At 34.0% G+C, this 24,670-nt stretch overlaps 2 protein-coding genes across 2 annotated transcripts; one reads left to right on the plus strand and one right to left on the minus strand.

Moving 5' to 3' along the window:
• Nucleotides 1-6,130: 6,130 nt before the first annotated feature.
• LOC101891550 (uncharacterized) lies at nucleotides 6,131-6,620 on the plus strand. Its single transcript, XM_005190227.4, has 3 exons — nucleotides 6,131-6,160; nucleotides 6,232-6,399; nucleotides 6,465-6,620. The coding sequence occupies exons 1-3, from the start codon at nucleotides 6,131-6,133 to the stop codon at nucleotides 6,618-6,620; spliced, it is 354 nt and encodes a 117-aa protein (XP_005190284.4).
• An 8,309-nt stretch (nucleotides 6,621-14,929) lies between these two features.
• Nucleotides 14,930-15,654, minus strand: LOC109612851 (uncharacterized). The gene is made up of 3 exons (XM_059130227.1): nucleotides 15,373-15,654; nucleotides 15,147-15,314; nucleotides 14,930-15,085 (listed from the first exon to the last, which is right to left on the minus strand). The coding sequence occupies exons 1-3, from the start codon at nucleotides 15,574-15,576 to the stop codon at nucleotides 14,930-14,932; spliced, it is 528 nt and encodes a 175-aa protein (XP_058986210.1). The 5' UTR covers nucleotides 15,577-15,654.
• Between the last annotated feature and the right edge of the window lie 9,016 nt (nucleotides 15,655-24,670).

Consider the following 24,670-nt stretch of genomic DNA (forward strand, 5'->3'; position numbering starts at 1 on the left):
AATGTGTATGTACAAGGGAATGGGATGTTGGCTAGAATGCTTATAACTGCAGAATGGCTAGACCAATTTTGACAAATTTTGTCAAGTCAGAATGCTCTCTTGCTACAAATGAATAAAATCTAATTTTTTTTTTTTTTTTTTTAAGATTTCCGAATATATATTTAGGGGTTGAAATGAACCAACAACTAAAAATATTCCTGATTTTGCAGCCGTTATAAAGGTCACAAATAGAAAAAAGGACACCAAAATCTCGTATGAAGTTAGAATGTAGGACAGCGGGTAGGATGGACCTCTACTTTTGTATGAAAAAATACCAACATTTCCATTCTACCGAAACGCTGAAAATAACTAACAGGTGAAATCCAAAATACACCAATGGCGAACTTTTGGCTTTTTTATGCTGATTCCGTTGACGAATATAGCCAAATATCGTATACAGCAAATTATATAGATGAGTATACATTTAGAGATACAGAGGGGCCTCTTGCTTTTGGAGATGATCGCAAAATATTTAGGGGTTCAAATGAACCAATCGACACGGAATTTTGCATGGGAAGAGAGTAAAGAACAGAGAAGAAGTCTGGCATTTTGGATGACCATTGGATTATATTTAGCTGTAACTAACAGCACGGCGGAGTGCGTAAATATTGAGCAAATGTCCCTGGTCAAAAAAAATATCTGAGTATTGCTCTATGACACCTTTGCTTACTTGTTTTTTTTTTCTTTAAGGTTGTGGTATACCTCAACGTGATGGTATCGCCCAACTTTTGGTCTTTTAATGATTTACCTCACATTTTTCAACGACCAATCTGATGGGGCATAATGTAATTGATTACCACAATGCCATAGCCATAGCCGTTACCGTAGCTACGAATTGTATTTTATAATTTTTCTGTTGTGAAATATTGGTAAATTTATATTTTTCTGCCGCGCTTCTTGTTATGTTCATTTATTTGAATATTTTTGCAGAAATATGTAAATAACCGCTGTTTTTGGTTAAGGCACCGCTAATCGATAACATCTAATATGTGTACGGTTAAAGTTATGGATATGGCTACGGCGTTGTATGGCACGTCTAACTGAACCCTTCACACAGTGACAAAGCGTACGAACATATTGTGACTTCTCTCTAACAACAGCAACAATGGACTGCTATTGCATGCCACTACAAAAGTAAATTTTATCGCCCAGACAAAACAAGCTATAAGATTTTTTTTTCATTGCTTACATTTGTTGTTCTGTTTGTGCCCACATTTTCAACGTTCCCTATACTAGGAGGTGTTTTGCAGTAATAAAAGTCATCTGCACTCCGGCGAGCTAAATGTCTCAGACGTTTGTATTCAAATGACTCTATGTTATTCTTACCATTACATAAAGTTCTAAGGGCATTACAGCACTCATTGCTTTACAAAAAGCGGTAAAATTGTTTTTCATTTTTCCTTAACAGACACCGTCACAATGTGGGTGAAAGCTTTTGTACTATACTTACCTTAATTGTTGTAACACTCCAGGATATTTTGAAGAGAAGTGTTTGCGTTTGTAATTCAAGTTTCTTTGTAGAACATTTTCCTGTCTCTTTAATTGCTGTTCTTTCTCTTACAATTATTTTTCTCATGACCTTTATAACATACATTCCAACTAAGCTGTTAACAAACGCTGTTAATAAAATTCTCCCAACTCTGTTAGCGTTATGTTATGCCCATCACTGTTATTCTCAACATTCACAACATCGACATTCTCTGGAAAGGATTGGATGTGGGACGAATTTTAAATGGGAGAACCAAAGAGAATATTTAGAGTTCAAGAGAAAGACTTATATTTCCAATGCCATAAAACTTCGGTTAGTTAATAATGTGAAGTGAAGAACCCGCAATAACACATACGATTTGTCAAGGAAAAAATCAGTTTTAAAATGAGAAATACTATTTTTATCAACGTGATGGAAAACAATCATCGAATTGAACACTTGAACTATATTAAAAAAAAAAAAATTTCAAAATTTGGTCAACCGTTATTTATTTAAATTTTAGCTTCAAAATACTTAAAATTTTTCATCTAATTTTGAAACAATGCAGTAAATTCTTTCTTTATGTATTCCGACCAAACCGGATAATTTTAATATTTACTTTGAGACTCATATTTTCAACAAACAAAAAACATTCAGAACTTTTTCGAACAATAAATAAAAATATAATATAATAATAAAAAAAAATAATAATAAATAATTTGTATAGTAGACATTCGATGTGAGTAGTCGGTTCGTTGACGATTGCTTCATATCGTTTTTGGTAAGGGTAGCCCTTAAGAAAGACTTCTTACAAACTAACAGACGTGAATTACTGCAATAAAAACTTAAATATATAGTTTTTCGCTACTTACACCTATTTACACAATTCCTGTGGTCTTGTTATCGGCGCCAAAACGAAACAAATAAAAATGCAGCCGAACTTTTAATACCCTCCACCTTGAAGTATCGTTATATGGGGGCTATACGAATATGTGGACTTCTGTGGATTTTCAGACAATTCCATTGAAAAATGTGTCGAATGTCGAGAGGTACCGTTACATTGGGTATATACGACGTCGTGGACATCCTCGAACTTGACCTACTGCACGAACTTGACTATCTTAGTTCGTTTTGACTCTAGCGTAATTACAATAGACGGTCGGACATGGTTAAATCGTCTACATGATACCCCACACCACTATGCATATTTAGAACCTTATTTGAATGCGAATCATGGCTTTTTTCAACAAATTTTACGGAGGCTTTTGTACGTTTAGAACCAAATAACATTGCTGTATGATATGTAGTCGATAAGAATTATCTTAAAAAAAATATTTATTGGAGCAAAAGATATACGGGGCCGAGTTTCAGCAAATACTAAAATTCGGTTAAATGAACAAATCTATTCAATTTGGGCTGAAATTACATATACGGTGGACAATAACCGTATATTCAGATGAAGATGTATATCGAAAGTATATGAGAATCTGAAACGATCTCGGAAAAAAAGTTTGCCAGAGGTTTTTTCGAGTTATAGCTATATCTAAACCGATTTTCTCCAAATTTTATGTATTTGCTTCTAGAGCTGTGGTCTGATGTGCCAAATTTCAGTCTATTTGGGCTGATTTTAGCCTGAATCGGATAAAGATATAAATATACGGATGTGAGTGACTTAAAAGCCCAAATCGGATGAAGCATGTATATGAGAGCTATATCTATGGCTGAACCGATTGTCACCAAATCTGATGTACTTGGATAAACTCAGTTGGAGTTGCCAAAATTCAGCCCATTTGAGCTGCTTTGGTGCATGATAAACCTGAAATCGGATACAAATATATATGTGGGAGCCATATCCTAATCTGATCAGATCTCCATAAAATTTGACAGAGGTATTTTTGAGCTCCGTAAGATATTTAGTATCAAATAACATTCTTGTGAAGTGCACATTACACATGTGAGGGACTTAAAATCCCAAATTGTGAACTGATTTTCTCCAAATTTGATGTACTTGCTTCTAGACTGAATTTGGTCGGATGTACCAAAATACAGGACTTTTGGCCAGATATGGGCCATTTGCTGCACTATTAACCGGAAATCGGTTGAATATATATATGGGAGCTATATCCAAATCTGGTATTAAATATCATTCTTGTCAAATGCATATCACGAATGTGAGGTTCTTAAGCAAGAAATCGGATGAAACATACATATGGGAGCTATAGCTATATCTGAAGCAATTTTATGTGCTTGCTTCTAGACTGAATTTCGTCGGATGTGGCAAAATTCAGGTCATTTGGACTGATAGTTGCCATTTGGTGCACAATTAAACCGAAATCGGTTGAAGATATTCAATATTTAATAAGTAATTTACATGATACAAAAAAAGTCCAAATAAATAAAATGCAATCGGGTATGTCGGGGGTACATAGTATATTATCTCCTGTAGTCCAGTATTAGAGAGACCTATAAATTCTTTATCCATCAACCCTATCATGTATAAACCTATTAAAATATAGTTTCATAGCAAACACCAAGTCAATACTACGCTTCCACTCCCTAAGCCTCTCCATCATGACAAGGTGCATAGATAAAACTAGTAAAGAAAGTCTTAAAGTAAGGCGGGGCCGACTTTATCATACCCTACACCACTTTGCTAATTTAGTAGAGCTCCGCATACCAATTAAAAGTTTTTATGGGAGAATTCAATCATACACGCTATGATTATATTTATAATTTAAAGTTCAAAGGATTAAATATGCCGAAGCATTCTTATCTTTTAAATTCGGACTTGTATTGCCCATTTAGTACACAATTAATTTGAAATCGGATAAAGACATATATGGGAGCTATATCCAAATCTGAACCGATCTCGATAAAATTTAGCAAATGTATTTCTGAGCTGTATTTGATATATTTCCTTAAATATTGTTGTTACAGAGTGCATATTACGGCTGCGGAGGGCAAAAATAACAAATCGGATGAACAATATATATGGGAGCTATAGCTACATCTGAACCGATTTCGATAACATTTGGCATACTTATTTTCAGGCCTAATTTGGTTGTATGTGCAAAATTCCATACTATTCGGGCTGATATTACACGTTTGGTGCACAATAAAAGGCAAATCGGACGAAGATATATATGGGAGCTATATCTAAATTTTGACCGATTATCTCCAATTTCAATAGGGTTCGTCCTTGGACCAAATCAATGATTTGTGCAAAATTTCATCTGGATAGGGCAAAAAATGCGAACTGTACTTTGTTTCCAAAAATACGGACGGACATGCATAAATCGACTCAGAATGTGATTCTATGCAGATTATCAAAAGGAACTATGGGTCTATCGGAAACTTTAAAAGCAAATGCACAAACACATAATACCCTGACCACGTTGTGGTGTAGGGTATAAATAGATCGTAGTACTTTCCGATATAATAGAAACCTTAATTCGGAAGTAAGACCTTTATGCAACTTCAACAACCATTTATAGCTAATGTAGATTTTTTACCTATATCCAGTATGTTCTTTAAAATCTAAACTCTTGTGAAACATGATTCCAAGGTATTTTATCTTGTCCTGCGGTGCATAATGTTGCTGAAATCATCAAATTACCGAATATCGGGTGGTACCGTTATATGGGGGCTTTACTTTAAAACATGGACCGACATGGCCCATTTACAAACATAACCTACCTACTGGTAAACTAACTTTAGCCTTCTGTCTTCATTCGTTCGAATTATCCAGAATATATATACTTTTCTATTTTCAATACGTCGAGGAGTTACAAACGGAATGACAAAGCTAATATACCCTCCACAGAATGCTGAAGGTTATAAAAATTTAAAAAATAATCTCTGGAATCTTTAACGCCTTCATATGACCCCTCATTGTCTATTGACTCACTAGATCTAATGCCTTCATATGATCTATAGGAGATATAAGCATTATTTGTCTGCACTTAGTAGTAATTCAATATTCTCATTTCCTGCGGGGTTCATCGACTTTCATCAAATAGTAATTTGGGTAAAAGGTGACAATCCATCATTAACAATTGCAGCCATCGAACTTTACACCGCGAAGATTGCCAGAGAGATTATTTCGATAAAAATTCAGTTATTTCTATGTATAGCATTTTCAGATGATGAAAAATAATGTGATTAAAAATAATTGCAATGATTCGAAGAATCTCTTTCAATAAGGTATAATTACGTTATAACAATATTGATTGTTTATGGCTAAATCGACTTTTAATAGCGAAAATATTGAATATAAATTACCAGACCCAATGACGACTATTATTAAACATAATTCGTGATGCGAAATTTCCTAAATTTAATTTGTATTTTCAAAAATTTCTCAAATGCATATGATTTATTTTTAATTGGCAATCTTTCAAAATGTCTGTAAAATAAAACTCACAACAAGCTCATGGATCAGTTGCAACTATGAACTACCTTTGGATACTTTTGCTTTTGTCATTTTACATCCAACTAAACAGCTCCGCAGTACGATTTACAAACCTAAAATGTGAAACATTTCATCCCGACTTTGTTTCCTATGAAGTATGCAGTCTGAGAGTAATTAACCGAGGTGTTATTGGCCTAAGTATTTATGCCAAGATGTGGCAACTACCCGTTAATAATATTTCGGTAACAAAACTCAAAATTATTTGATTTGATTCTAAAAAGTTATTTTAACTTTCCATTTCACTAACTTTCAGATCAATTTGAGTCTTTTTAAGAAACTGAATGGCTACAGACCCTTTCTTTACAATTTCAGTGTAGATATGTGTAAATTTTTCAAAAATCCCAAAAAGTATCCTTTTGTTCAGCTATACCATCATATCATTGTCAATGAATCGAATATAAATCATACTTGTCCTTACAATGTAAGTACTTATTTGTGAGTATTAAGTTGCAACAAAATTAAATAATTCCATTGCATTTCTTTCAGCACGACTTAATTGTTAAGGATGTGTTTCTACATGAAAGCAAATTTAAAAATTTACCATTGCCCCGTGGTGAATATCGTTTCGATTTGAAAGTTAGTGCCTACAATGATTTGAAAGGAGAGATTAAAGCTTATATTGATATAAGCAGTGATTTGTGACACTAGTGATTTTTGTATATCAGTAACTGTAAATAAAATTTATATCGTAATTTATTAAATTGTTTGTTCGTATTAATATAACCAAATATTGGAATAATAACATTATCGATATTATAATAAAATTTTCACAATAAATTGTAGTAATAACAAGTAATAAAGCAGTAAGTTCGGCCGGGCCGAGCTTTGAATACCCTCCACCATTTGGAACGAATTAGAAAATTTTCAAAAAAATAAAATCCATTAAAAATTTTGTTAAAATCTTTAAAATACCTAACTCCGGAAGGTGCCTATATATGGGGGGATATACGATATTGTGGACCTATATAGACAATTCTATGTTCGGGGGTAAAGCACTCATAAAGAACTCGTTGTGTAGAATTTTAAACAATTCCGTTGAAAAATGTGGCTAAACTCATAAAAATACCGAATATCGTGGGGAACTGTTATATGGGGGCTATACGATATCGCGGACCTAAATAAATAATTATCTTCCAGGGGATAAAGTACTCACAAAGAACTCCTTGTGTGAATTTTCAGACAATACTATTAGAAAATGTGGCTAAAATCATCAAGATCGGGTACCGTTGTATACTGGTTTATACGATATTGTGGACCTATATAGACAATTCCCTTTCAGGGAATAAAGGGCTCACAAAGAACTCTTTGTGTAGAATTTCAGATAATTCCGTTGAAAAATGTGTCTGAAATCATCAAAATACCGAATATCGGGGGGGGGGGGGGGGGTACCGTTATATGGGGGCTATAGGATATCGTGGACCTATATAGATAATTCTCTTTCATGGGGTAACGTGCTCACAAAGAACTTCTTGTGTAGAATTCCATTGAAAAATGTGCCTAAAATGATCAAAATACTGAATATCAGGGAGAACCGTTATATGGGGGCTATGCGATATCGTAGACCTATATAGATAATTCTCTTCCAAGGTATAAAGTTCTCACAAGGGTCTCCTTGTGTGAAATTTCAGACAATTCCGTTGGAAAATGTGGCTAAAATCATCAAAATACCGAATATCGTGGGGTACCGTTATATGTGGGATATACGGCATCGTGGACCTATAGGCAATTCTCTTTCAGGGGGTAAAGTACTCACAAGGGCCTCCTTGTGAGGAATTTCAGACAATTCCGTTGGAAAATATGGCTTAAATCATCAGAATACCGAAAATCCGGGGTACCGTTATATGGGGGCTATACAATATCGTAGACCTATATAGATAATTCTTTTCCAAGGGATAAAGTACTGCTATATGATATGGTAGACCTATATATAATTCTCTTCCAAGGGATAAAGTACTATCAATGAACTTCTTGTGTGGACTTTCAGACAATTCCATTGAAAAATGTGGCTTAAATCATCAAAATACCGAATATCGGGAGGTACCGTTATATGGGGGCTATAGGATATCGTAGACCTATATAGATATTTCTCTTTAAAGGGATAAAGTGCTCCCAAGGAACTCCTTCTGTGGATTTTCAGACCATTCCATCAGAAAATGTAGGTAAAATCATCAAAATACCGAATTTGGGGGTACCGTTATATGGGGGCTATAGGATATCGTAGGCCTATATAGATAATTCTCTTTAAAGGGATAAAGTACTCCCAAGGAACTCCTTCTGTGGATTTTCAGACCATTCCATCAGAAAATGTGGGTAAAATCACCAAAATACCGAATTTGGGGGGTACCGTTATATGGGGGCTATAGAATATCGTAGGCCTATATAGATAACTAGCTGAACCCGGTGCGCTTCGCTACCCCTTTTTATTTTATATGCATTCAAAATTGTATTTACGAATATATGTTGGACAAAAAACAACAAATTTAAAAATTAAAAAAAAAAATATATTGCACTACTTTAATGCGTTAATAAACAAAACCATTCGAAACGCAGTAACATGACATGCATACACGAAGGGTTTGTCCTTTGGTTTTGTTTATTTCATAGCAAATACCAAGCGTGCAGGAAACTGTAATTTTTTGAAGATGAGTGGCATTTCTATTGCAATTAGTGAATTCGAGGTAGCAATATACTTCCCCGTAATAAGCGTATTTCAAATTAATTGTTGTGTTGTGTTTTAGTGTTAGCCTAAGACGTTGTGGGTCAATGGTTTTTATTAAAATCATATCAATCTGATCCGATTTAAATATAATTTTAAAAATTTACTTTTGCACCAAATTCCCCCACACCTTTCATATTTCATTGAAATTGGTGCGTCAAATATATGAAATCGGCCGAGAATATATATATATGGGAGCTATATCCAAATCTTAACTAATTTCCAATAAATCTATCACATTTATTATTGTAACCAAATTCCGTCACACATTCTGAATTTCATTGGAATCGGTCATATATATCGGGTTTGGTGCATAACATATATGAAGTCGGCCGAAATATATATGTTAGCTATACCCAAACCTCAACCGATTTCAATATAATTTGGCAATTTTTTTCTGGTGCCAGATTTCGTCTCTCTCGCTTTGGATGCATCAAATATGTGAAATCGGCCGAGAATATATATGGGAGCTATAATCAAATCTGAGTGAATTTGAAAACAATTTGTCAGATTTATTTTTGTACCAAATTTAGTCACTCATTGCGAATTTCATTGGAATTCGAAATACGTATGTTGTTTTGTGCATCAAATATGTAAAATCGGCAGAAAAATATATGGGAGCTATATCCAAATCTGAACCGATTTTAATATAATTTGACTAATTTATTTTCTAATCAAAATCCCGTCACATATTCCAAATTTTTTTAGAATCGAACATACATATCGTGTATGGTGCATAAAATACATGAAATCGGTCGAAAATATATATGAGAGCTATATCCAAATCTGAACCAATTTTAATATAATTTGAATAATTTATTTTCTAATCAAAATCCCGTCACACATTCCCAATTTCGTGGAATCGAACATACATATCGTGTTTGGTGCATCAAATAAACGAAATCGATTGAAGATATATATGGGTGCTATATCCAAATCTGAACCGATTTCAATATAATTTGACGAATGTATACTCGTTTTAATTTCCGCTACACATTCCAAATTTCATTGAAATTAGAGATACATAGCGTGTTTGGTGCATCAAATACATGAAATCGGTTGAAAATATATATGGGATATATATCCAAATCTGAACCGATTTCAATATAAGTTGACAAATTCATTTTTGATCCAAATTTCGTTACTTATTTTAAATTTCATTAAAATTTGATATACATATCGTGTTTGGTGCACCAAATACATGAAATCGGCCGAAAATGTATATGGGAGCTATATCCAAATCTGAACCGATTTCAATATAATTTGATAAATTTATTTTCGGATCAAATCCCGTTAAACATTTCAAATTTCATTGGAATCGAACATTCATATCGTGTTTGAGGCATCAAATGAAGGAAATCAGTCGAAAATATATATGGAAGCTATATCCAAATCTGAACCGATTTCAATATAATTTGGGAAATCACTTTTTTAGATAAAATCCATCACACGTTTCAAATTTCATTGAAATTTGGGATATTTAGCGTTTGGCGCATCAAATGCTTGAAATCGGCCGAAAATATATATGGGAGCTATATCCAAATCTGAACCGATTTCAATATAATTTGGCAAATTTATTTTTGTTCCAAATTCCGTTACGCATTCCAAATTTGGAGACTGTATCTGTAATGGATCAATAGATATGTGCATACAAATTCTAAATTTTTGGGAGGTACCTCCGATTCTGATGCTATATCTCCACTTCCAAGTGGAATTTCAAAAATGTATGTAGCCTATGTTACTTTCAGGCGATGTTGCAGTATACCTGCAAATTTTCAGGAAAATCTGTTCAGCGGTTTTCGAGTCCATAAATTACAAACAAACAAACAAACAAACAAACAAACAAACATACAAACATTTTCCTCTTTTATAGATATAGATTCTCTTTAAAGGGATAAAGTACTCCCAAAGAACTCCTTCTGTGGATTTTCAGACCATTCCATCGGAAAATGTGGCTAAAATCATCCTTGTGTATGATTCCAGATAATTCCGTTGAAAAATTTGGCTAAAATCATCAAAATATCGAGGGGTACCGTTATATGGGGGCTATAAGATATCATGAGCCCATATAGATAATTCTCTTCCGAGGTATATAGTACCCACAAGTAACTCCTTGTGTGGATTTTCAGACAATTCCATTAACAAATGTGGGTAAAATCTTCTAAATACCGAATATGGGGGTACCGTTATATGGGAGATATACGATATTGTGGACCTATAAAGACAATTCGCTTTTATGGGTATAAAATACTCACAAGGGACTTCTTCTGTGGAATTTCAGACAATTCCATTGAAAAATGTGGCTAACATCATCAAAATACCGAATATCTTCGAACTTGACCTGCCTGCAGACAAAAGAGCGTAGCGTGATTACAACAGACGGACAGACGGACGGACAGGGCGAAATCGTCTTAAAATTTTACGCTGATCAAGACTATATATACTTTGTTGGGTCTAAAATGATTATTTCGATGAGTTACAAACGGAACGACGAAATTAATATACCCTCCATACTATGTATGGTGGAAGGTATAAAAATTATTTCCCAAATTATATGGAAATCGGTTCAGATTTAGATATAGCTCCCATATTCATGTTCGGCCGATTTCATGTATTTGGTGCACCAAACACGATATGTATCTCCAATTTTAATTAAATTTGAAATAAGTAACGGAATTGGGAACAAAAATGAGTTTGTAAAATAATATTGAAATCGGTTCAGATTTGGATATAGCTCCCATATATATTTTCGGCCGATTTCACATATTTGATGCACCAAACACCATATGTATGTTCGATTCCAATGAAATTTGGAATGATTGACGGGATTTGATCCAAAAATAAATTTGTCAAATTATATTGAAATCGGCACAGATTTGGATATAGCTCCCATATATATTTTCTGCCGATCTCACATATTTGATGTACCAACACCATACATATGTCCTATTCCAATAAAATTCGGAACCAAAAAAATTGCCAAATTATATAAAAATCGATTGAGGTTTGGGTATAAATCCCATTCATATATTTCGGCCGATTTCATGTATGTTATGCACCAAACACGATATGTATGCCCGATTCCAATGAAATTCTATATGTGTGGCGGAATTTGGTTACAATTATAAATTTGACAAATTAATTAGAAATCCGTTTAGATATGGATATAGCTCCCATATATACTCTCGGCCGATTTCACACATTTGATGCACCAAACACGGTATATACCTCCAATATAATTGAAGTATAAAGGTGTGACGGAGTTTGATGTAAAATTAAAATTCCCTTACAGGCAATAAAGCATAAGAGATCATTTCTGTTCCATGTTTGAAAAAAATTATGAAGTTTTGGTGGCATGTTGAACTAGTGTTGTTTATTAAAAAAGAGTTTGGTAGTTTTAATGGAAAATTCTTCAAATTTTTATACCCTCCACCATAGTATGGAGGGTATATTAGGTTTGCCATTCCGTTTGTAACTCATCGAAATAATTATTTTAGACCCAACAAAGTATATATATATTCTTGATCATATATATATTCTAGGAAGCTAACATTTTGCATAGGTCTGTCTTTTGTCTACAGGCAGGTCAAGTTCGAAGATGGGCTATATCGGTCCATGATATCGTATAGCCTCCATATATAACGGTAGCCCCCGATATTCATTATTTTGATGATTTAAGCCCCATTTTTCAACGGAATGGTCTGAAGAACTCTACACTCGGCCCGGCCGCACTTACTGTTTTTTTACTTGTTACATTTAATTTCAAATAGCTTGTATTTTTAAAAATTTCATAAAGGCTTTGCAGGTAGATGCAGCAACACTTGGGAACATTGATATGTCAAAAATTTAATTTTTTTTCAAAAATAGGCAGATTTTTAAGTATTCTTATACAACGCCTATCGGAGGTTGTTATGATATACATTTCTTAACAATTTTAACAAATTTAAATAATTTTTCATTCAAAATTTTAGATTTCAAAATTGGTTTGACAGGTCATTGTCAGCACCTGCGTCGATGCGACTGCCTTTATTCTTCTACCATGCTACCTACTAGAAGTTACTAGAAATTTCCATCGTTAGTTATAATTGAAGATATGTGTGTGAATAAGTGCGGCAATCTGCTGTCAACTTTGAGAATGCCAGCTCCAAATCGTTTGAAGTACGATGCATTAACTCGTGATTTAAACGAAATGAAACAGAGAGAAGAATACGAACCAATGTACCACCGTTGCATGCAGAGCAGAAGAACATATATGATTCGTTGATGAAGGTTTTTGGCGATGGAGCGGGAGGCATTTACATCCTCATTTCTCCCGCTTGAACAAGGCGTTTATCATTGAATTGATTATGACTACAGTTCGGTCAAGATCATAAATTTCGTTTGCTTTTGCATCCTCTGACGTTGCTGTCACTTTGTTGGAATGAGGTCGGACTGGACATTCCGCTTTGAAGCTTCCGAATGTTTAAGAAATGTATTTTTATACCCTCCACCATTCTATCGAGGGTATATTAACTTTGTCATTCCGTTTGTAACTCCTCGAAATATTCATAAAAGATCCTACGAAGTATATATATTCTGGATCAGCGTAAAATTCTAAGACGATCTAGCTACGTCCATCTGTTTGTCTGTCCGTCTGTCTGTTGTAATCACGCTATCTTTCGAACGAATTGAGATAGAAGGCTAAAATTTTGCACACATGCATACTTTACCAGTAGATGGGCCATGGGGGCCCACGTTTTCGTAAAGCCCCCATATAAAGGTACCCCCCGATATTCAGTATTTTCATGATTTTAGCGACATTATTTACCGGAATTATTTCAAATTTCGTATATGAAATTCGTAAGAGGTACTACAGTTTATGAGAAAAATTTTTGCATGCAGGTCCACGTCTTCGTATAGCCCCCATATAACGGTACCTCACTATATTCGGTATTTTGATGATTTCAGCAACACTATTCACCAGCATCGTTTTAAATTACGTACTGAAAGATCCTAATGGGTACTACAACCTATGGCAAAAAATGTTGTATGCAGATCTTCGTATAGCGGTACCTCCCGGTATTCGGTATTTTGATGAATTTAGCGACATTATTCACAGGAATTGTTTTAAATTTTGTATTTAAAGTTCGTAATGGGAACTACAGTCTGTGACAGAAAATTCTCTGTGCAGGTTCAGGTCTTCGTATAGGCCCCATATCTCAGAATCTCCCTATATTCGGCATTTTGACGATTTTAGGTACAATACTCACCGAAATTATTTAAGATGTATTTGATGTACGTAATGGATGCTACAGCCTCTGACAGAAAATTGTCTATGCAGGTCCACGTCTTCGTATAGCCCCCATAGAACGGTACCTTCCAATATTCGGTATTTTGATGATTTTAGCTACATTATTCACCGGAATTCTTTCAAATTTGGTATTTCATGTTCGTAGTGGATACTACAGCCTATGACAGAAAATTGTCTGTGTAGGTCCAAGTCTTCGTATAGCCTCCATTTAACGGTACCTCCTGATATTCGGTATTTTACCGGAATTTTTCAAATTTCGTATTTAAAGTTCGTAATGGGTACTACAGCCTGTAACCAAAAAGTTTGTATGCAGGTCTAAGACTTCGTATAGCCCCCATATAATGGTACCTCCCGATAACAGGTATTTTGACGATTTTAGCAACATTATTCACCGGAATCGTTTCAAATTATGTATTGAAAGATATTAATGGGTACTACAACTTATGGCAAAAAAATTCGTATGCAGGTCTACGTCTTCGTATAGTCCCCATATAACGGTTTTCATTTAAGTGGTAGTTTTCGGATTTTTTTATATTTTCAAGTTCCTTCGAAAGTGTAGAGGGTATTAAAAGTTCAACTCGGCCGAACTTAGCAGCTTTTTTACTTGTTAAAATTTATATATTTCTTCTTTGGGATATAGAGTCGAAAATTCACTGGCCTATTCACTGGCCCTACCTATTTAGGCAAGCTGATTACATGCGAATCTAAATTATGAATTACTCATATGGAAAGGTAAACAAGAATACTACTTACACATAAGTATTTTAATTTCAAAAGTGGCCGACTCTGATTATGCGCAATCTACTTAATGAACCATGACCGAATCTTGTGATCGCTAGTTGTGATATGATATTCAATTGTCACAAACTTTAACTAAAAGTAACTGAAAAAAAACAGGAAGTCTAACATTTTTAAATAATTTTTTTAAAAATTTTTAATCGTTCTCTACAAATCATTACTTATATCAATAAAAGCTTTCACATCGGCCTTCCAATCATTGTATGCGGCAACTTTTAAATCGAAACGATACTCTCCGCGTGGCAATGGTAAATATTTAAATTTATTTTCGTTTAAAAGTAAATTTTTTACAATAATATCATGCTGAAAATAAAAAAATATTAACACTTCCTCCATCACCACATAACCTCAAAACAATACTTACGTTATAGGGACAAGTATGATTAATATTCGAATCATTGACAATAATGCGATGGAATAGGTCAAGAAATGGATGTTTTCTGGGATTTTTTAAATATTTACACAAATCTACAGTGATGTTGTATAGAAATGGCTTATATCCGCTAAATTTTTTAAATAAGGCCAAATTAACCTGGAATTTGAGAAGTTAAATATTGTAATTTTTTCAGAAAATTGTCATATATTCTCACTGAAATATTATTCACTGGCAACTGCCATAATTTCACATGGACATTTAACCCAATAACACCGCGGGCAATTACTTTGAGCTGACATTGCTGAAACGTGGCGAAGTCCGGATGAAAAGCTGCACATTTTATATTTGTAAAACGAACCGACGTATCGTAGATTTTAACGTAGACGGCTAGTAGTACTAATATCCACAACGACTTCATTTTGTCAAATGACCTTTGAAATTCAAACACAACCGATGTCAAATTATATTTTCAATTTTGTTTTTGATTGGTTTTCAATTAATAGTTTTCAAAACAACAGATACCATTCAAGTCCAAAAATAATTTCATTTAATGATATTATTAACAATAACAAGTAAGCAAAGGCTACAGTCGAGCGGGGCCGACCGTTGAATACCCTACAACACTACAATAAACGATACAGTGTATATAGGCGAGATACTCGAAAGAATTCCACAAGATATTGTGACAAATAATAAAAGAAAACCATCAGGTTTCGTTCTCTAATTTTCGAATAATAGCAACTTTAACTAATTTGCTCATTTCCAATTTATTTGTAGATGTTGCACGTAAATGGTCTTCCTAGATCTGAAACCAATATTTCCCAAAGACCTATAATCTCTCAGAAGTGGCAAAAGATTAACATTTATTATTGGTTTTTGACTGAAACGCATCTATATGAGATACAGACATTTGACTAAATTCTGCAACGAAATCGGCGTTAACGAAATAGTCAGAAGTGCGTCTTTCCAGTATTTGTGAATTCTCCAAAAAGTCACTAGAATGGACATTTTCTTATTTTGTCTACAAAAGTTGGCAAACTATTTCACACATTGAATATTTTTGGATGGCCATCCAAAACTGCTTGGCTTTTGCAATGGCCGGTAACACCCATTCAAATGTGCGTGAGGATCGGGCGATAATTACGACCTGCTGACAATTTTGAAGTTTTGTTGGTCCATTTCAACCGCTAAATATATGGCGATCATCTCCAAAAAGAGTAGGCTTCTATTCTGACCCTCATTTTATCCCCATGCAAAATTTCGTAAGGATCGGGCCATAAATGCGATCTGTATATGATATCTTGATATCCTAACTACTTAGTTTTGTTAGCTGTAGAAATATTACCAAATGTTTAATTCAAAATGAAAATATGCCAAAAATATGACAAAAATTGAAAAAATATGAGAAAATTTTACAAAATCAATATTTTCATCTTTAGAAAGATATTTTTATGCGATTTTTTTAGACGTTTTTTCTTTCCTGCCAAGAGGCCATTCTGAATTAATGATTCTGTCGAAATCAGTTCAGCCGTTCTCGACATATAAGAGATCTTTCAAACATATCTTCTTTAATAGACATATATATCGCACATATCTTGCTATACATTCGATTTGTTGGATTTAAAATATTCGCGGTTTAATGAAAAATTTTGAATTTTTTCAACAAAAAATATATGGTCTATTTTAGACGCTAAATATTATCCGATGACCACCCAAATTGGAAGGCTTCTTCCACGCCCTAAACTCTAGCTACATGCGAAATTCCGCGTCGATTGGTCTATAATTGCGGTCTGTATAGCTACTGCAAAATCCGACATTTTTTCAGTATTTGGTCCATTTCAACCCCTAAACCTTTGGCGATCATCTCCAAAAGAAATAGGGTTCTATTCTGACATTAACCCCACCTACATTTTAAATTTCGTGAAGATCGGGCATTAATTGCGACCTGTAGAGTGATTACAAATTAACATGGACAGACGGACAGACGGACAGACGGACAGACGGACAGACGGACAGACGGACGGACATACATAGCTAGATCGACTCAGCTCGGCGAGCTAGGAAGATCCATATATACTTTCCTATATGGGAAACCAATATTTCGAGGTGTTACATAAATTCTGGCCCAATCAAACTTATAATACCCCCAACACATAGTGTTGTAGGGTATAAAAATCGTAATTCTCGTTTTTTAATGCTCTGCTCGCTAGAAACACAAAATGCAAAATAACAGCTAAACCAATTGAAAATTAGAAATGGATAATGAATACGCTGCACAGTGGGGACAAATAAGAAAAAGATTTGAAAAGATTATTACCATCATTCATTCAAAAATATAAATATATTTTTCACCTTCGGGCTGTGAATATAAATTAAATTTGTTTTTATACACAGTGCGTTAATTGCCGCGTACTCAATTAATGACTGTAAATTATTATCTAATCTCAAATCTTCAATTTCAATAATTCTGGACAATAACATTTTTTGCAGATTTTTTCTATTTTTGGGGATATCACATACCAATGTTTGCAAGATTACTGTTGAACCTATGGATCCAGTTAACATCAGATCTAATCCAGCACGCTCATCCATCAAAGAATACCTGGTCAGGAAACAGAAAGAACTAGGACACAAGCTTACACAAATTCCACCAACTAAGAAACCTTAACACAGAAGACGTGTGAAAATTGTGAGCACTCGACTTGAATTAGCTGATGTAAAACCCACGTGTATATCATCCTCCTTCAACACGAAACGTTGCGTAGGAGCTGTGGATTTAAGTAAATAACAAATTAAAAAGCAGTAAGTTCGGCCAGGCCGAACTTTAAATACCCTCTACCATTTGAACGAATTTTGAAATTTTCAAAAACATAAAATCCGTTAAAAATTTTGTTAAAATCGTAAAAATACCGAATATACCCGTTATATTGGTGTCTATACAACGTGGGCCTACACAGGCATAGCCATTGTCGTATTCAAATTCGAAACTTGAAATAAACGGTGAATAATGTAGCTAAAATCACCAAAATACCGTACATAGGGAGATACCGTTAAATCAGAGCAATAAGAAGACCTGGACTTGCGTAGACAATTTTCTGTTACAGCCTGTAGCATCCATTACAACTCCAAATACCAAATTTGAAACAATTCCGGTGAATAGTGTCGCTAAAATCATGAAAGTAATATATCGGGAGGTACCGTTATATGGGGGCTATACGAAGACGTGGTCCTGCACAGACAATTTTCTGTCATAAGCTGTAGTATCTATTACGACCTACAAATACAAATTTGAAATAATGTCGCTAAAATCATCAAAATGCCGAATATAGGAAGGTACAGTTTTATGGGGGTTATAAGAAGACGTGGAATTGCACAGACAATTTTCTGTCATAATCTATTACGACCTTCAAATACCAAATTTGAAAGAATTCTGGTCAATAATGTCGCTAAAGTGATCAAAATATATGGGGGCTATATGAAAACGTAGACCTACATGGCCCATTTACGACTTTAACCTGCCTACTGGCAAAATAAACACTAAAATTATGCGGACACGGCTCAATTCGCACCAATGATAAATAGAACCAACCAATCATGCTACAATAAGTAGGTAGAACAGCTTTCGTAAAACTACTGAAATACAGCCTTGAGGCTCTGCCTGCTTCCTGTCAGAATTATGGAATATTATATGCAACAAGTTATTTCCAATTATTCGATATTATTCTTCATTTTTTTTAAACAAGTTAAATACAATTTCTGTATTTCCTATTTCAAAAATATGATCCTGAATGTTCAATAATTCAATTTCATGACAAAACTGGTTAATATGCTCCCCGCAATATACGTTTTTTCCAATCACTGATTTCCAAAAAAAAAATTTTTTTCAATTTTCAAAACAGTAAATACATACACAAAATTGCCAGAAGTCGGGCACAAATAGATTTTGTTTATTTATTTATTTATTTTTTTTTTTTGCTGCTCCAACTAACATATTTTATATTAGAAAATTACAATTACAAAATTAATTGTAAACATTTACGGTACATTAAACATAGTTATTGAATTGGATGGAATGGATGACAGAATTGATAACTTTCATACATAAAAAACATGCATTAAAACAGATTTGAAGAAAATTGTAAACAAAACTTTCCCAAAAGTACGTAAATTTGAAAGATTAAGGTTTATAATAACTGAAATTTACGAGTTCGAAAGAAACGATTTTAACTGCATCAAAAACAAAAGTTGTTTCATATTGCATGAAAATAAAATAAACTTATTTTAAACCTTTGTCTAATGTGTCTCAATTCGATATATCAGTTGTGGGGAAAAATTGCAAGCATTCAAGGGTACATACAGGTTTTTGGACGACTTTTAGGCACGAACTGAAATATTGTGCGGAGTCAGGTTTGTTAAATGTTGTAAAACAAGAGGGAAATATCGTTATTTTATTATGAAGTATACTCCTTAATCAGAATATCTCTATACTTTAAAGATGTTTTCTATTAATACACGAGCTTAACCTTAATAACTGTCTCTCGGCCATTCAAAATGTCGACCATATCTTCCTCAGACTGCAACATTCTCGTTCTCTAGCCATTGGACATTCTCTGAAAATATGATATAAGATTTCTACTTGTTTTAGATTACATAGACTGCATTTTTTGACCTGCTTCTCGAGTTGAATTTAATTTGCCAAATCCGTTTTCAATGTGTTTTGTGATTCCAAGTTCTGATGTTAGAGTAACGCCTAGATATTTATATAAATTTGTAATCGTTATTTTATTTCCATTGTATGACCATTTCTCACTTATACTTAGTCTTCCACCATTTCCAAATACCAGATTTTTGGATTTGGACACGTTACCAATAAGATTCCAAATAAAACAGTATTCTTCAATCATGCATAGTCGATATATCTTCATATACTACTATCTTATCTTCAGTAAAAGTCAATGGCTATGGATATCGTTAATATAGAGCGAGAAAAGAATAGGGGAAAGAAAACACCCATGCTTGACTCCAGAGTTGGGTTTTAAGTAAAGCTCGTTCCCTGCTTTGCCTGGAAAACAACAAGTGGCTATCGTTAGAGCACTCCAGCATTTAAATGTGAATAAATCTTTTGTGTCTCGTCCCTTTGCTCGTTACCGTGATACTGGTAGCGTAGCCCGGTCCGTCAAGGAAGTGGACGGAAAAAAAGAAACATCAGCAGATATGGTTCGAAAAGTAATGAAGCGACTTGATCGAAACCCGCTTCCCAGTGGCTCGTGAGCTAAACATATCGCAATATTCCATTCGGCAGATATTGAAAAATGAGCTCGAGATAAAGCAATCGAAATTTCCAAAAAGTGCAATAACTTACACAGCGAAAGAAAGAAAATAGGCTCACAAGAGCTAAAGAGTTGCTTCGCTTGGCCGAAAGTGGTGAACTGCCGAATTTCTTGTTCTTTGATGAGAAAACATTAGTTGACCAACATTTTGTAAACAAACAAAATGATCTTACTTGCCAAAGAAGTCAGCTGAAAATGTGCACCTTCGGTTGGCCACTAGAACTCAAGCGCCGGCCATTGTGATAGTGTGGGCCGCCATAACAGCCGTGTGTTATCAGAATAAATGCCGAATATTATCGCGAAAATATTCTGGAGGGTGTATTAAAGCCTTGGACATGCAAATATTTTGGCCGCAGACCTTGGACATTCCAAAAGGACTCAGCACCATCGCACCATCGAATGGTTACAGAATGAGGTTCCTCGCTTCATTTCATTCAGTGCACAATGTCCACCAAAATCTCCGGATACCAATCCGTTGGACCATTGTGTCTGGAGTAGTTTAGAAAGCAAGGTTGGCACTATAAAATACCAAAGTGTCGATCACCTCAAGCAAACGTTTCGTCGGGAATGGGCCGAAATAGCGCAGAACAACATTCGGGCAGTGTGTTACGACTTCATTAGCCGTTTGAAGGCCATAATTCGTGCCAAAGGTGACCAATTCCAACCAATCTAAACTTATTCTAAAATTTAATGCTATTTCCGACATTTTTGCTTTCATTCAATAAAATTTAAAAAAAAAAAATGTAAAAATTATGTCTTTTGACTTTTGCAGGTTTTTTATTCTCACTCTGTATATATTCAGTGTCATTGTATATATTTTCTAAAAGTTGAAGGAATTTGTGTGATAAACCGGCTTAAATATAATAGATTTTATAATAACGTTATCAAGGGCGGCTTTAAATCAACAAATGTAACGCATGTAATGTCTGTGAAATCGTTTTAAGTTTAAGATCTCTAGCCCTGGAAGTGGTGTATGTGATTCTGCGTCATTCATTCTGCTGTAACTTACTGCTTTTATTTTTACGGACATTCAACATTATTGTTCATATCGGCTTTTTACCATTTTGAATAGACCATTGCTTGAATAGTTTGGTTAAACCAAGTAAAACACCGAAGATGTTATCTTCAATGTTAGTGAAAACATGACTTTGAATGTTTTGTCAGGTGTACAACCACCACCAAATCTTTAAAATCATGGTAGAACAAGTTAAAAAGCAGTAAGTTTGGCCGGGTCGAACTTTGAATACCCCACACCATTTGGAAATTTTCAAAGAAGAAAATTCGTTAAAAATTATGTTAAAATCTTAAAAATACCGAATACGTTATATTGGGGTCTATACAATGTGGACCTATATAGACATTGTTTTTCATAAGGCATTACCATATCCTAATTCGAAACTTGAAATAAACGGTGAATAATGTAGCTAAAATCGTCAAAATACCGTATATATGGAGATACCGTTATATCGGAGACCTGGACCTGCATAAACAATTTTCTGTCACAGGCTGTAGCATCCATTACGAACTTCAAATCTGACATCTTCAAATGCGACAAATACCGAATATAGGGAGGTACTGATATATGGGCCTATACGAAGACCTGGACCAGCATAGACAATTTTCTGTCACAGACTGTAGTTCCGATTACGAACTTCAAATTCCAAAACTGAAACAATTCCGGTGAATAATGTCGCTAAAATCATCAAAATACCCAATATTGGGAGCTACCGTTATGTGGGGACTATACCAAAACGTGGACGGATATATCTCATTTTCAATACCAAACATCCTAGACACAATACAAATTGTTCTTCTAAATCTTGATGCTCTACGTCAAATAATGTGGGCAGTATCGTGATCTCAACAGCCAGAGAGACAGACGGACGTCCTTAAACCGATTAAATGAAATCCTAGAATTGTATGCTGATTATGATTATATATAATTTATGGGTCTACGACGAATATTAAGGAGTTTACAAACGGTGGTGGGTATAAAATGGTGGAGGGTATAAAAGAAGTGACGTCTAGTAGGGGATTTCAGGAAATTGAGCACAATAATCATTTAGACAAATTTGCTTTGTCTATATCGGAAGATGCCTTACACAAACTCATACGAGATATACGATCACCACCAAATCTTTAAAATTAATAATGCATTTTATTCAGTTTTTAGGAACATCAAATGGTTGATAGCAGCCATAATATATTTATGTATCCATAAATGTTTGTACCATAAATATTTAATCCATTTTTACAGATCATTACTTATGTCGATAAAAGTTTTAATATCTGCTTTCCAATCGTTATATGCACCGACTTTCAAATCGAAAAGCTTAAAACACAATACTTACATTGTAAGGACAAGAATGATTAACATTCGAATCATTAATAAGAATACGATGGAAGAGGTCAAGAAATGGATGTTTTTTGGGATTTTTTATGTATTTGCAAAAATCTACGCTGACGTTATATAGAAATGGCTTATATCCGTTAAATTTCTTAAACAAAGCCATTTATATTCGTAAAACGAACTGATGTATCGTAGATGTTAACGTAGAAAGCCAGAAGTACGAATATCCACACAGACTTCATTTTGTCCAATAACATTTGAAATGCTAACACAAACTATGTAAAACTATTTTTGTGGATTTTAAATTTTGATTTATTTTTAATTAAGGTTTTGTTAATTAATATATATTTTTTTGATAATATCACAACCAAGACTTGTAATTTGCACTTTTAATGATCCATTCCCAAAAACCGTAAAATGCAAAATAACAGCGAAACCAATTGAAAATTATATGTGGCTATTTGTTAGATTGCAGACTTTGCCATTACTTTAATGATTCACAATTCCATTTTACTTTAATTATTATTTTTGGTCCAATTACCTAAAACATTTGTGGTTTCGATCTACAAACCGAATATTGTCAAATTCACTTAGAATTTCCAAAAAAAATAATTAATATGAATAAATAATATAATAATAATAATACTATCCAGTTTAAAGAGAGTTTTGAACCAGTTACAAAAAGATAAACAAACAATTAAAAAATCTGTAACTTCAGCCGGGCCGAACTTTGAATACCCTCCACCATTTGGAACGAATTAAGCAATTCTCAAAAACAATAAAATCTGTTAAAAGTTTTGTTACAATCTTAAAAATACCGAATGTAGCTTTTATATTAGGGTCTATACGACGACATGGACATGCAATTCTCAAAAACAATAAAATCCGTTAAAAATTCTGTTAAAATCTTATAAATACCGAATGTAGCTGTTATATTAGGGTCTATACGACAACATGGACATGCATAAGCCATTACAATATTCAAATGCGAAACTTAAAAAAATCGGTGAATAATGTAGCTTAAATCATCAAAATATCGAATATCGGGAGGCACCGTTATATGGGGGCTATACGAAGACGTGGACCTGCACAGACAATTTTCTGTCTTAGGCTGTAGTATCCATTACGAAACTCAAATGCCCAATTAAAAACAATTCAAAATACTGAATATCGATGGTACCTTTATATAGGGTCTATACGAAGACGTGGGCCTACATGGCCCATTTTCAATACCAAAATTCCTGCAAACATATTACACATACATAAATCGACATAGAATTTTAAACTGATTAAGAATATATAGACTTTGTGGCGTCTAAAATCTATATTTTGAGGTGTTACAAACGGAATGACAAACTTAATATACCCTCCATACTATGCACAGTGGTCGAGGTGCAAATATCGATATGAATCTTTGGTTATGGTTCCTTGATGGGATAAAAATAAAAAAAAAGTGACAAAGTCGGTGCATATTTTGGCATGGTCCCCTTATAACGTACCTCCCGAAAAAGAGTTATTTGCCCAATTCTTGTCACATTTAAACACCAGATTGTTCTATTATTTCACATTTTGCGTTCTAAACTTTCTGAAATTTATTTGGAACGTTTGTATTAAAATTGTATGTACTGTGGATGGAAGATAGTAGCATGGATATTTATTTGTTAACTCTTTAGTAGTTTCCAGGGCAAAGGCCTAAAATTTTTCTACATTAATATTGTACCCAGAAGTCAATGCTTGTAAAAATATTGAACCCCTCTCAATTACATCTTTATCAATCCCCATAAACAAAAACATATTCAGTCACTAGCACTATAAAACTGACAAAATTGCCG

The sequence above is a fragment of the Musca domestica genome, unplaced genomic scaffold (genome assembly GCF_030504385.1).
Source record: "Musca domestica strain aabys unplaced genomic scaffold, Musca_domestica.polishedcontigs.V.1.1 7, whole genome shotgun sequence".
Lineage (NCBI taxonomy): Eukaryota > Metazoa > Arthropoda > Insecta > Diptera > Muscidae > Musca > Musca domestica.

Bases quoted from the DNA above. Each gene is read 5' to 3' on its own strand.
- LOC109612851 (XM_059130227.1), bottom strand. From the start codon at position 15,576: ATGAAGTCGTTGTGGATATTAGTACTACTAGCCGTCTACGTTAAAATC. The intron at 15,315-15,372 runs GTGAGAATATAT...CTCAAATTCCAG, and splicing joins TGCCAGTGAATAATATTTCA to GTTAATTTGGCCTTATTTAA. The intron at 15,086-15,146 runs GTAAGTATTGTT...TTTTATTTTCAG, and splicing joins ATCATACTTGTCCCTATAAC to CATGATATTATTGTAAAAAA.
- LOC101891550 (XM_005190227.4), top strand. From the start codon at position 6,131: ATGTGGCAACTACCCGTTAATAATATTTCG. The intron at 6,161-6,231 runs GTAACAAAACTC...ACTAACTTTCAG, and splicing joins TACCCGTTAATAATATTTCG to ATCAATTTGAGTCTTTTTAA. The intron at 6,400-6,464 runs GTAAGTACTTAT...CATTTCTTTCAG, and splicing joins ATCATACTTGTCCTTACAAT to CACGACTTAATTGTTAAGGA.